The 14,110-nt window shown below is 40.6% G+C and overlaps 3 protein-coding genes across 5 annotated transcripts in view; 1 reads left to right on the top strand and 2 right to left on the bottom strand.

Annotated features, from left to right (window-relative positions):
* The window catches only part of LOC138044062 (glutathione hydrolase 1 proenzyme-like), a 24,365-nt gene extending 23,753 nt beyond the window's left edge, over window positions 1-612 (bottom strand). The window contains exon 1 of one of the 3 annotated variants that reach the window (XM_068890669.1): window positions 481-612. The gene's annotated coding sequence lies outside the window, so the exon portion shown is untranslated. The remainder of the gene's footprint in view (window positions 1-480) is intronic. The other 2 variants (XM_068890668.1, XM_068890671.1) reach the window with 2 other exon arrangements.
* Window positions 613-8,227: 7,615 nt separating this feature from the next.
* Window positions 8,228-8,689, top strand: LOC138040796 (uncharacterized). Its single transcript, XM_068886465.1, has one exon. It carries the CDS (start codon window positions 8,228-8,230, stop codon window positions 8,687-8,689), a length of 462 nt encoding a protein of 153 aa, XP_068742566.1.
* Window positions 8,690-10,540: 1,851 nt separating this feature from the next.
* LOC138044041 (U5 small nuclear ribonucleoprotein 200 kDa helicase-like) overlaps window positions 10,541-14,110 on the bottom strand; it is a 49,345-nt gene continuing 45,775 nt past the window's right edge. Inside the window, exons 39-44 of the mRNA XM_068890634.1 lie at window positions 13,981-14,070; window positions 13,804-13,890; window positions 12,891-12,974; window positions 12,691-12,767; window positions 11,948-12,079; window positions 10,541-11,147 (exon numbers count right to left, since the gene is read on the bottom strand). Coding sequence (XP_068746735.1) covers window positions 10,937-11,147; window positions 11,948-12,079; window positions 12,691-12,767; window positions 12,891-12,974; window positions 13,804-13,890; window positions 13,981-14,070 — 681 coding nt within the window. The 3' untranslated portion in view covers window positions 10,541-10,936. The remainder of the gene's footprint in view (window positions 11,148-11,947; window positions 12,080-12,690; window positions 12,768-12,890; window positions 12,975-13,803; window positions 13,891-13,980; window positions 14,071-14,110) is intronic.

The following is a 14,110-nucleotide window of genomic DNA, read 5'->3' as shown; positions in this document are numbered from 1 at the left end:
TTCATTCCCACGTCAAGCTTGCAGAACTACAGGAGCTTTGTCAAATTAAAAAGTTAGCAACAGTCGCGAAGTAATAAAAATAACAGGAATATTTGCATTTTGAGCTGACGTTCTCGCTTAATGTGTGATATCCTCGTCATCGCTCTGGCGACCGCACGCCGCTCGCCGCCAGCAGAGCCTTTTCAGTCGGGTTCATGCTTGATTTACCTAATAAACATTCAAAATTTGCCTTAGTTGAAATGTTGGAGTACCAATCCTCGAATAACGCTGCTTGGGTTATTAGACAGAAATGCGCAGCCTTTTGTGGAGTGGTTAAAAGATTTGCACGCTACGTCATTACGGCCATGCTGATGTACGAAAACAAGTGCGATCTCTCATTAGTTTGTTTACGCACTCGTCACCTTGAAATTTGTTTCTTCTCAGTACACCAATCGAGCCGGGTACTGGTTTACGTTAGGCATCTTTTGAGGACACGCTTACCGTCGTTTTGGTGCGAATATCCTCCTAAATTGTCAGCACAGCCAAGGTATCAACACGTCCCAACACGTCCCAACATTCAGGAACTGAATCACAAGAAAAGCGCGTCAAGCATCACTGTTGTCAAACAAGTGTATGTCATAATTATAAGAGCCTCAGGGAGTTGGTATTGCGTTACAGCGGGATAAAAAAAGAAGGCCTTTTACTTAAAAGAATCATCTTTTGTTTGATTACACAGCTGTTCTAACGGGGCTTGAAGGCTTCTTGAACCGAACTTATGCTCTTGAGATAGATACATTTTCTTGCATTCAGTGGACAACGGAGATATGTCCTCTAGATATTCAGTGCGCTGACATGACCAAGGTGGTGGAGCGTGAATCATGAATCCTGTAATCTGATTATCTCATTACTTCCTAGTTACACTGTAGTTAGGCCGAAGTAGCGAAAAAAACGACCCTGAACGAAAATGAGGCACACTTTTAGACAAAAGTCAATAAAACTTGAGATGAATTTGAACGCTGCGTATGATTTTTTATCGTTAATTTTGATAATTGCCACAAGTGAACTAATCCGGTAGCCTCCCATGCGACCGTTGGCAAAATCTGGATCGGATCGGACCGGATCAACAACAAAATCCCCGCAATCCGATCCGATCCGGTCCGGTCCGATCCTTCTTTTGCCAACGGCCCTCCCACGCATTAATTACACTGTGAATTGTCTCGCAATTTTTTGGCGACATTGTGGCGGGACAAGTTGCACGAAACATTTCACAGTGTAATTAATGCGAGACAAGTTGCACAAAAAGTAGAACTTAATTCTACTCTCGGTAGCGGCTCTTGCAACATGTCTCGCGACGATTTTGGCCGTTGCAGGGTATGTTACACTGTGAAATGTTTCGTGCAACTTGTCCCGCCACAATGTCGCCAAAACATTGCGAGACAAGTTGCACGAAACATTTCACAGTGTAACAGCGCCATTAAGGTCCATTAAGGCTTCGTCAAGCGAAGCAATGTAATTAGCTTTCTACTAAAACAGCCAGTATCAAAAAGTATAGTTGAACCAAAATATTGTTTTCCTGCTCTGGAATCATGATTTTAAAATATAAAAAATATAAAAATTTCGGTACTCAGAGCGAAATTAAAAACTTAAAAGTGGGATATTTCGTTTGGATCCACTGAACCTCGTCAGCCACAATGCAAATTTGAATGTTAAGAAGGGTTATAATTGTCTCGAGAGGGCTAAGATGGTGTCATAGATACTGGCTAATAGCCCTTTTCACGGTTAGCTTTTCTCATTTGCAGTACAATATAATCTAGCATGTATGTGAGGCAATTTCGGGCAATTTGTAGTTTTAACCCGAAATTGCCTCGCATCCACGTTAGATTACATTGTAATGAAAATGAGAAAAGCTAATCGTGAAAAGGGCTATTTAATCTTGTACCCAGATCTCACTCTGTCACTGGAAATGTGAGATCTGGTAAAGTTCGACAATACATCATTTCTCATTGGCTACTAAAAAAAGGTTGCGGCAATGCAATCTACGCTCCGAGTGGCTTATTTCGCGAGGCACTTAGTGAAGGTTTGGTTTTCGCAAGCTCATGTGCTGTTTTGAATAAATGCCAGTTGTGCGGAGGAAAGTTTTGTTTTTTCCGACGCCAGAAAAGCTTTACAGTTGAGGAAAATCATTTTAAAAATTTGCGACGTTTGTGTAAATGGTACCGACGAAAGCCCCACGTACCCTACAAATCGAATAAAGTTCTGCGTAGCTTGCTACGCGGTACGCAGAAACTAATAAATTCAAGTTGAAGAATGTAATTTATTCAGAACAGTATTTCTCGATCTTCAAGCGTGACTCGCGAATTAAGAGCCATTTTCCGAGAAAATCGAAAATCGCAAGACACTCGTAAAAAAATCGATTTTTTTTTTCTTTTGCCAAAACATCCCTTTTAGTGACCTAATTCAAGAAAAAATAGTTTTGGGTTCAAGCGATTCATTGTACGGGAGAAATAACAAAAAGTTTGAAAAATCGATTTATTGCTGCTTTTTGGCGCTTAAAAACAACAGAATCCGACCTCAACTTCGAGAAAACGGTGAACGCATAAGAAACAATCCCTAACATCGAAACTTCAGGCGAATATTATTTCGTTCTTAATCTTTGAAGCCCTAAAAGAAAATTTGAAGAAATAAGTTTTTTACATTTACAATCGACAAGTTTAAAAAGGACATATTTGTGTCTCTTGAAATGTTAGAAAATGAAAGCGAACTTTAACTGTTGAAAAAGCCCTCTGGTATATGCCGCTTCCTAGTAAAACCCATATAGAATAAAGCCTTGGCTATTGAAGTAAATTACGGGAACGTTTTAGTTCTGGAAATTAAATACAGCCCTGACACTGGAGTAAGCAATTTGAGAATTTCATTTAATAAAATGTATGCAAATTAGACGGCCCGCTGAAGGAATTCATACTAAACGCAAAGTTTAGTGCAAAAGGACTACTTACTGTTGCTAGTAATATGTTTTTACAGTGAAAATGTTATTTCTAGCTTTCAGCTGTGTTGGTGAGAGCCGTAAATAACTTTTTATATGACGACTGAAAAACGTTTGTTCAGCCACATTGCCGCAGCGAAATCATTGAGATCGCAACTTCGAACTGAAACTGTCATCGCTTGATGAAACTCCGTTACCACAATGGTAAAATAGTTTTCTTCAGGGGGAAAAAGCAGAATTAAAATGCATTCGAAACCGTTGACTTCGATTTTGAATTTGTTTAGTTAAGATTTCAAGCCACCACAAGGTCTTATGACTTCTACTGACCCACGAATCGGTTACATATGCCAAGGTCACGTTAGCAAACTGTCACGAAATACTCAATAGCTTCTGTTTTCGGTCTTTGTTTTGTTGGTAAAAAAATACATACAATTTTCACAGAACAGACCTTCTTGCTTTATTTGATTTATATATTTGTATTGGTCCAGACACATGCATACGCTGACTTGTTGTAAAAGACATTCATCACAGTTTTTGATTCAGAGTGAAGGTATATTAAATATTTCCCAAAATATTTCAAACACAAATGTTTCCTTAATAAGTTCGTTATTCCCGAATTTACCACCTTGCAACAATCCCTACAGCAAAATAAAAAAGCATAAAATTCAACTTTATAGCTTGCTATAGTTTTGTTTCGGATTTGTTTTTTATGATTTTTCCTCCGAAACCAGGATCCCTAGCCAGGTAACTAGAAATTCTCAGTTTCATTTAGAGCTTGTTCACAACACAACTTCAAACTTGAGTGTGCTTAACGCATCCTTGAAACCTTCGAGACCTCCTCAAAATTGTTGAAAAGCCTATTGAGGCTAATAATAATCTTTGAGTTAAATTTGACCAATTCACGCCGCGAGCGCGAGAAAAAGAGAACCACTCCGCAGGGCTGAATACGCGGTGTGGAGTGTTATAAAATTCCACATTCTCGCGCGTAACGCTTTCTCTAGAGACCTCTAGAAATGTTGTTTAGTGAAGAAAAACAAAGTTATCTTTGGTTAACTCAGAGAACTTGCAGAAATACCTCTAGCCTGCATAATAGGCGCTTTATCAGGGGCACCCAACGACGGTTTCCCCCCGAATTACTTTGAAAAGACTTTTTAGGCTATCCAGAGTACTTTTAGATCTCTAGAAATGTTTTCTAAGTGGCGCTAAGAAATTTATATCTGTTCGGGCATCCTAGGGTAACTTGAGTCTTTTCGAAGTTACGAGGGCTTCAGTGTTATTTTCCCGAACATTTTAGCAGCAATTCAAAGTTTTCCGAAAGTGATAGTTTTTCGGTTCCTTTCTGCATGGCATTTTCGATTCCGAAAATTTTAGGCTTCCTTTCTCTACGAAAAACAACCTAACCTGGGGAGTGAAATGGGAAAAATGAACTTCAGAAAATCGGAGGGAATTTATTACATAAGCTTCGAAAATTGTGTACATGAATGGAACGGTCATCTAGAAATTTTTAGCCTTCCTCAAGCTATAGAAAATCCTAGGCAATGTTTGCTTCTCCGAACAGATATTTCACAGGGTGCCCCTGCTTTATGAGCTAGGCTAGGCGAAAGCGGCATTTTGCGCGAGGCGCGAAACGCGACGAGGGGAGGAAAAAATAAGGCTTTATTTTTTTTTATCCCTCGTCTCGCGCTTCGCACTCGTTTCGCGCTTTGAGCAAATGCCGCGTTCGCCTCGCTTGGCTCATAAAGCACCTGTTATGCAAACTAGAATACCTCTTCACATTTATAAGATAAGGTGTCATTGATTTGTTAGAGCGAGGAGAGACATTTATAACGTGCAAATAGTCACGAACTGAAAGGTAACTGACTGATTTGTAACAAGGACTCAGCCTGACAAACAAGAAATGATCTCACTCTCCGAAAAGGAACGCTCTTTTAAACATAAACAAACTTCAAAAATAAGCAAAGAAAGCAAAACAATGAACAAAATAGATTTTTTCTTGACTTAGTTATTCCGGCGAGAACAAATGGTGAATGATTCACTTCTGGAAGCAGCCTCTGAGGAGAAGTGAGAACACCGTTTAGGCAGAACTCTGCACTTTGTGTACTTTACCAGCCTGTTCACAGACTCTCTTCATTTTTAGATGCACGTATCAAAAAAAAAAACGCGTTCCGCCCTCTCTCACGGGCAATCGCTTATCTTGTGCGTGCACCAAATTCCCAAAACAGAAAAAACGTCTGTGAGCAGGGTAGCATTTCGTAATACTAGACGGGAATAATTCAATTAAAATGAAATCGTAGAGGCATAGTAAGTTGCGAAACACTTCGTGACAATATATGAATTTTATTCCAGGAGCATTTGAGCTGGAAATGTTATATTAATATTGTTCCCAGGGTCGAATATTTCTACACTGATGATCTATAAACAGACGTAGGGTTGTACATTTTTTCATTGGGACAGCTGTAATTGTTTCTTAATCTGTTTACAATGTGTACGAAGTATAGTACGTACAGTCGTATGTGACAAGCTAGCGTGACCAATCTCTGCGCGTTTGTTAAATTATGCGTCATATGATCTTGTTATCCCGTCTAGTATCTGATTTGTTCGCTCAATAAGAGTAATACTCACCTTGTTAACTGTGTGGTTTGAGCAGTGGTTAATTTTCATCATTGTATGTTATTTTCGGACCAAAGCATAATCGGGTTTCATTATTACAGAAGCGTCTGATGACGCGTAATAAGCGCTGCGTGGGAAGTGTTTAGATAGCTCAAGCGCTGAAGTTGCTGGACACATTTTGGTCGAAATCAGTTATGGATGAGTTGCCACAAACAGATTAAGAGATGGATTTAACTTCTCTCACAACAAGCAATGGTAAGTTGTTCGTTCAACAAAACTTTGCGTTAAAAATATGAATTCATTCAGCGGGCCGTCTAATTTGCATACGTTTTATTTACTCAGATACTCAAATTGCTTACTTTAGTGTGAGAACTGTATTGGATTCCCAGAGCTAAAACTTTCCAGTAACTTAGTTCAATAGCCAAGGTTTTATTCTATATGGGTTTTACAAGGAAGCGGCATATACCAGAGGGCTTTTACAACAGTTAAAGTTCGCCTTCATTTATTAACATTTCCAGAGATACAAATTTGACCTTTTTAAACTTGTCGATTGTAATTGTTAAAAACTTCTTTCTTCAAATTTTCTTTCATAAAATTAAAGAGTAAGTATGTAATGATTCTCGGCTGAAGTTTTGATGTTAGGGATTGTTTCTTATGCGTTCAACGTTTTCTCGAAGTTGCGGTCGGATTCCGTTGTTTTGAGTACGAAAAACCAGCAAAAAATAGAATTTTAAAACTTTTTTTAAATTCAACCCTACAATGTATCGCTTGAACCCAAAACTATTTTTTCTTGAATTAGGGTACTAAAAGGGATGTTTTGGCAAAAGAAAAAAAAATTCGATTTTTTCACGAGTGTCTTGCGATTTTCGATTTTCTGGGAAAATGGCTCTTAAGTAGTGATCGACCGTTCAAAAACAATCGCCTGTAGCGCTTCTTTCTGTTTCGGCTTATATTTAAGGTTTCCTTGTCCTCTACCCAAAAGAATCTCTTCAAGAATACTCTCGAAATCCACGTTTATTCCGCAACATCACCCAAATCACAACAGAGAGTACGAACATGCGCAGTGATAGAAAAGCCCGTACTTCGGGCCTCGCTGGCACTGAGCATGCTCGAAATCGAACTTTACCAGATCGCCCTTCCGTATGACCGTGGGAGATCTGGGTACGAGATTAAGGGCTATTGTCTCTGATGTGGTCCTGCCAACTAGGTGCCGCAAATCTTTGATATTTCAACTTGTGCCGAAAGTTTGTTCGTATTTGTATGATCGTGGATTCGTTATCCAAAAGATGCTACGGTAGTCGTTATTTGTCCCTTGAATGCCTTGATTGATTCGCATATCCTATAGCTAGAGCTGAAAGAAAATCCGAAAACCGCGAACACTAGAAATATCGTGTTTCGAGTAAGAAACTAGTCACGCGTGAGAAAACTAAACCGCAGCAACCAACGGTAATTGGTTTGTGGTTTTGATATCGATTTTGATTGGTTGCCGCACGATGGGAACTGTCAAAATCAATCGTTCTATTCCCAAAGGACTTGAATTGGGTACAACATTGACATGAAGTTGAAGTCCTGAATTTTTCAGGCTTCTCTACGCACTTGTAAACATTGCGTTCATAACTGCGAAGATCATAGCTTCACTTGATTTCATATCCGCAGTTCATATATGATTCATTTCATATACCATTTCATCATTGATTCATTCCTCACGGGACCATTAGAACCCACAAATGACCAGCTCCCAACGTCAGTGGCTTCATAGCTCAGTTGGTTAGAGCGTCGCACCGGAAGCGCGAGGTCACGGGTTCAAACCCCGTTGAAGTCCTGAATTTTTCAGGCTTCTCTACGCAATTGCAAAAATTGCTCTCATAACTGCGAAGATCATAGCTTCACTTGATTGACATCACTGTTAAGAAAACCGGTTTGGCAAGATGTCTTATTCCGAATTTGCATGGAAGTGAGATTCTAAACCGCCATGACCGTAGGTTCCTATTTTTCCCCTCTGCGTTTTAACCGCTCGCTCCTCGCGAAAGAAAAATAGAACCTCTGGCACCCAAGGTAAGACCTTACTGGACCTTACCAACACCTTACCTTACCAACACCTAGGAGAAATTGACATCCGACCCAACTAGAGCTATTAAGAACAAGCTAAGTCATATTTTGAGGGATTGGCGAAGAGAGGGCAGGATTTCTGACTCCCTATACAGCCAATTGTACCCCCCAGCAGATTTTATTCCTAAATTCTACGGTCTTCCCAAAATCCATAAGAAATATGCTCCGCTACGACCAATAGCCTCAGGCATTGGCGGTGTGATGTATAATACTGCCAAGTTCCTTGCCAAGACTCTAAGAGCTCTTGTAGGTCTCAACAATCACCATATCATCAATAGTGAGGATTTCATCAACAAAATCGCAGATCTTGAAGTACCCCCGGGACAGAAACTCGTGTCATACGATGTTTCGGCGTTGTTTACGAGTATCCCGATCAACGAAGCTATGCCAGTTGTTAGATCCCATTCGAAAGTGGAAGGTGACCAAACTTGACCAGATAGATGTTTTCTGGATGTGCCACAATTATCCACCTTAACTGAAATGTGCCTTTCAAGCACCCACTTCACATTACAGAATGTATTCTATAAGGAAAAACAAGGGGCCGCGATGGGTTCCCCAATTCCACCAATAGTCGCAAACCTTTATAAGGAACACTTTGAGAGCAGAGCATTGAATACTGCACCTACCTGGCCAGCTATGTGGTATCGATATGTTGATGACACGATGACCAAAATTCATGAATGCGCAGTGAGCTCATTTTCCGATCATCTCAATTCCATCAATCCACACATCCAGTTCACTTCGGAGGAAGAAAAGAACGGAAGAATTCCATTTCTTGACCCCTGCCTTCGCGTGAACGAGGATGGCTCAAGGAAGGTCACCGTATACCGGAAACCCACTCATACTGATCAATATCTAAATTTCCATTCTAACCACCACCTACAACATAAAACAGCTGTAGTTAACACTCTGCTAATTCGAACTCAGACCTTGGTGTCTGAAGAAGTTGACAAGGTAAAGAAAATTCAACACGTTAAGCAAGCCTTGAAAGTCAACAACTATCCCTGATAGGCCATTTCCGAGTTCGCGTATGTCTCCTCTTCAAAGCGAGTCTAAGTGCAACGTTTTTGTGATGGTAATTAGTTCTACTTTACATATGAATGAAAACTAATTTTCATAACAAAAACAGTGCACTTAGACTCGCTTTGAAGAGGACGCAGGCATGAACTCGGAAATGGCCTATTGGATGCTAACAATTACCGAACACTGGGTCTGTTTCTCGAGTTTCCGAAGAATCTGTTAACGAGACGAGAAAAAATGCTTCAGTGCCATACATCAAGGGCACTTCGGAACGCCTCCAAAGAGCATTTGAATCACACGAGGTCACACTTGCCACAAGCCTTTCAAGATCACTTCAAGATCACAACTAGTTCGTGTTAAGGATAAAACAGAAAACTTTAAAAAATGTGGAACAATCTATCGCATCCATTGCGAAGAATGTGACAAAGATTATGTGGGCGAAACTTCTCGGTTATTAGAAACTCGAGTAAAGGAACATCTTTCTAGCAATTCGTCAGCTGTTCATGAATATTGAAAGCTCACGGGTCATTCAGTGGATTCCAGAAAAACAAACGTTCTTGCCACGGAGAATAACACATTCAAACGCCGCATAAGGGAGGCAATTGAGATAAGATTACGTACGCCGTCTTTGCACAGAGTCAATGGCTTTGAATTACCCCGCATCTATCACACCATCTTAGCCCCCTCGACACCATTACATGTATATAACCCTTCTTAACATTCAAATTTGCATTGTGGCTGACGGAGTTCGGTGGATCCGAACGAAATATCCCACTTTCAATTTTTTAATTGCGCTGAGTAAATTTTTATATTTTTTATGTTTTAAAAAAAAAGTATAGTTGTACGCAGAATTCAATGTGTCCACGGCCCAGGTAGAGGTGGCCGTTTGCAAACGGAGCAGTTGATGTTGAGGCGGGGAGAGAACAAATCAGCAGGGTTTCCGACAGTTCTGGAAAGTAGCGAACATATTTCTGAAAGCACCGGACGTGACATTTTTTGGCGCCGAAAGGCAGGCGCTACCTAGGGGAGTCTGGTACAGGTTGTCGGGTTGGAAATAACCTGAATCTACGCAATGCAAGGGTGACATCATGGGTGACATACAAAGTGAAACCAGTGCGCAAAGGGAGAATGAAACACTAGCGGAGCGAGTGAGAAAACTTGTGAAAACCATTCTTGTTATTAATGTGGCTAAGTATAATTTAGCCCACCTCTTACACCTCTTACATGTCTTACACCGGCAACCAGCTGCGAATTGTTTCGAAATTAACAGTGTTATGAATAATGCGGTGGCCTCCCTCTCGGTAGCTAACATGAAGACCGTTAAACAATTAAAAAATTGACATCGCGGATGAAGCTGAAAGAGAAAAAATTTTCTGGTATTTACAACATACCGCTGTTCCCCTGGACTGAGGGAGAGAAGAGCTCTGGGGAACCCTGAAACAAAGTGTCTTCTCGTTGGTTTTCGTGAAGAACAATCAAAAGCGTCTCTCATTGGTGCTTTTATGTTACCACGAGGAGTGAGCAGGCGCAGTAAAGTTCAAATAGCCAATTCTTGGCTATAAGAACCCTACGGCGCATGTTCTCCGACAGAATTTTCCAGAGCCTTGGGTCGATCCGAGGCTCTGGTGACCAGAATGCAATACACCTCTGCCCCACCAACATAAAGCACTGCACATAGAATCTCCCCCCTCTGCTTAAACAACCAAACAAAACAAAAAGTGACCAAAAATCGCCCGCACTCTCTAACATGGCGGCGTGGGCGAAACGTGAAAACAAACACTGCAACCTGATTAAAAACACCTGACCAGAAGCCGGGCAGCAAAGATTTACCAAAGACCATCCATTTCAACACTTTATTACAAAGACACGGTTGACAATGAATTTCTCTCAATGTTATGAGAGTCAAAAGTGTAAAAAGAACTAAATGATCCTGCAGAAATTGTCTGAAATTGCGTCTGAAAAAGTACATTAGGGTAAATTGGGTATAGTGATATTTCATTTACTCTATATCTATCACGTCGGTCTCTTCGTCAGCTAATAAAGCCTAGCAAATAAACCATAGAAACACGATTCAAAACTATCACGATATATGTAACATAAAATCTTCTTCCAAGGCAGGTTCTACTGACTTCCACAACAAAATAAACCCGAACGTTCCCAGCACGCCGTGGTAACTGAGGCATTTAGAGATCGTTCCAAACGACTGCAGGTAAGTCATCGTCGTTGCAGCTTTGACTAGTCGTCTGCGTCGCTATCGCCGCTCTCCTCATCCCCACTTAGAGCTTCACCCACGTTTATTTTGAATGGATATTCCTGGTCACAGCCCATGTAAGTGTCACACATGAAAAACAGTGTGTATGAATACGTCCCAGGTGAGCTTGGAGCAACGAAGTCAAGTTTGACTTTGGCTTTCTGTTGGAGCGTCAAACGCTTAATGGAAATTAGCCTGAGAGATGACATATGAAACAAACTGGTTAATTACATAAGGTTATGGTCTGAGGGAAGAATGATTCCTGTTACATTTAGATATAATGTTTACGCTTTATAATTTAAAGGCCCACCTTCAACCGACCCATTGCGTGCCGTGGAACACTTGTCATATATGAAAATCCCGCCAATCAGATCGTCACGATAAGCAATGCGAATTTCCATAACAAAAACAAACGACTGAAAAGCCTGTCGGTTGAAGGTGGGCCTTTAAATGAACCCATCAGCAAGCTTGAAAGGGCACAGAATTCATTAGTAAAAAAAAATGAGGAAATTCGCAGATGCACAATCGATAGAAAATTTACCACATCAAAACACAGTTCAACAAGTGCAACCAAAGATGTCTAAGGTATAATGCACCCGCGGGAGGAAGGGGAAACATTCCACTAATGGTTGTTAAATGACATGTATAGTTGTATTTGAAAATTTGTAGGTTCACGGCGTTGTGGAGTCCGCAGACCAGCAGGAGACATTTGTCCATTCACGACCTTGATAAACGACTTATCCCCCCCCCCTCCCCCCAGGGGTTTTAGTGACTCAATGGGTAGAGAGAGAGGATCCCACTGGTGTTGCGGAGGTCGTAGGTTCGAATTCTGCCTCAGCGGACTCTCATTTTTCAGTTGTCCTTTCTCCAAGCAACTAGTTTTCCTTAAGGCCAACAAGTTAAATTTCGACGCCATGCTTTTAAGCGCTTTCAGTTGCGAACTATAACCTACGGCCGTCGGTTGTTTATTATAGCGCTCTTTCAGGAAGCCTTACCCGTTGTTCTTGGTGTCACCAACAACTAGCCACCAGCCCTCCTCGCGTTTCTGGGGAAAGAACGGTGCAATCACAGGGCCTGGCTGCTCATCTTCTCGATCCAGGTCAACAATAACATTCACGGGAGAGCCCCTGAAAGAAAGCAACAATACTCAAGATTGGACCTACATATTTAAGAATCAACCGAAAAGAATTAAACCAAAGTGATCATGGAAAATGTGCTAACTAAGTCTTACTAAAACATTAAAACGTTAAACCTAAAATGGTTTCAACTCGAAGTTTCAACAACTTTGCTTAATGAGAACCTTCGCTGAAGGTTCATATTTAAGTTTTTAAGGCTTTTTGTTTTCATCGCAACTTTCATGCACGCACCACCATTTCACTTTAAGAAGTTCTTAAATGCGAATATAGTTGAGCAAGATGATCGCTATGAAGTGAGAAAATTTAGAAGTTTCATAGCGCATGAAAGAATGAAGATTTCGGAGCTGGAACAGTGCGATCCCGCTGCACAGTTCTCTACAGTTTGAGTAATAAAACAAAATTGGTGGCATGTCAATTATCCAAAGTTACGAAATTGCATGCATTGCATGCAATTCAAATTTCCTTGAAGTCCATTTTTTTCCAGGCTTCTCTGCAACTGTTGAAGTTGCTCATTCAATTGCGAAGGTGGCAAACACGTACACTCTGGTTTCCTATGACTCTACTAATTTCAGTTTTAGCTCTATTTTGATCTTCCCACTTACGCCGTGATGTTGTCCTTGTCATTTACTTCAAACGACAATTCAATGTTAGGATAGCGATTGCAAAATCTTGCGACGTCCTGAAGCAGAATAAAAAGGCGACAATTGAGGAATAAACAAAATGAAGCAGTGGTCCTCACACTATTTCGTCTATTGAGAAACACATACTTGTTTCCAAAAAACTGCCTGTAAGAGCGTCTCACCTGCATCTGATTATCGTCCAAACGCAAAAGTTTGTTTCTCTCTTCGTCTTCCAAATCCATGATGTCGAACACGGACTCGACTCCCTGAAAAGACAGCATTGATATCTGTTATTTTCCGGCAGTGTCACTTTACGAATTCTTCTTTGTTATCACAGGTAATGCTTTCTCTGGGTTGGTTATTGTGGGTTTTTTTTCTTTGCTACATAAATCACTAGAATGAGGCAGGCAGTTTGTTTCACCAAGTCTCCTACTATAGTAACGCAACTGCAATAAAGCAATGAGAGGAGCGCAGTTGGAGTAACGCAATAAAACTACATCAGTTACAGTAACGCAACCACAGTGACTTGGGTTATCACTTTAACTCTCAATTTAGGCATATTTCGTACCGCATTTTTCACGTCTTCTGTGATCTATTTTACTGAACAGACGGACGAGAAACACGTAATAAAGGATAACTTGAAAATTTTCTGATGATGACGTCACCTATGCGTGTGACCTCTGATGGATCATTGGTGAGAACAAATCAAAATGTGTGCATTATGGAGCTTATTGTACAAAAATGAATTAGACGACGACTTAATCTGTTTTTCTTGTCTCCTTAAACTAAACCGGCATCGTTTAAGATAAATACATCTCGGCGTGCTTGGTACTAATGTACATGTTGCAGTTGTGTTCCATCTTCGAGAATATCTTGACCGCAAACCTCTCTAGATTTTTCAACGTATCAAAATAGTTCCCTTACAGACAACAGGCAAAACCACAACAGCCCACATTTCAAATCATCGGCACAAAACAGGTCACAAATGTTATAACTAGTTTGTCCAAACGTTTCAGAGTCTTGTAGTTAAAACTGCATGCATATACTTATTTTTTACAATTATTTTTTAACCGACAGTGCAGCAGCCTGTCCTACCTTATCAACACATCGTTTAACGACTTCAGCTGTAAAGTGAGGAATCTGCTTGAGATAAGAGTCTTTGCTCCACATGGCCTGTGTTATCTATGCAGAACAGACAAAAATAAATTTCAGCGAGATGTCTTCCGGACATAATCAGCACCAACCTTACAGAAATAAGATGCAAAAACGTACCATTTGAGCCAGTTCCATGGCTGCGAGGGCAGGAGAAAGCCATCCATTACTACTCAACACATCGACACAAGCTTGAACGAGACGCATTGCCTACGAAGAAAAAAATGAACACAATGTCAAAAAATTACGG

Source organism: Montipora capricornis, chromosome 3 (genome assembly GCF_036669925.1).
Source record: "Montipora capricornis isolate CH-2021 chromosome 3, ASM3666992v2, whole genome shotgun sequence".
Lineage (NCBI taxonomy): Eukaryota > Metazoa > Cnidaria > Anthozoa > Scleractinia > Acroporidae > Montipora > Montipora capricornis.
Note: the sequence above shows the minus strand (reverse complement) of the source record. Positions and strands in the feature narration are given on the sequence as shown.

Excerpts from the sequence above, each read along its gene's own strand:
- LOC138040796 (XM_068886465.1), top strand. The coding sequence starts at position 8,228 with ATGGGTTCCCCAATTCCACCAATAGTCGCAAACCTTTATAAGGAACAC.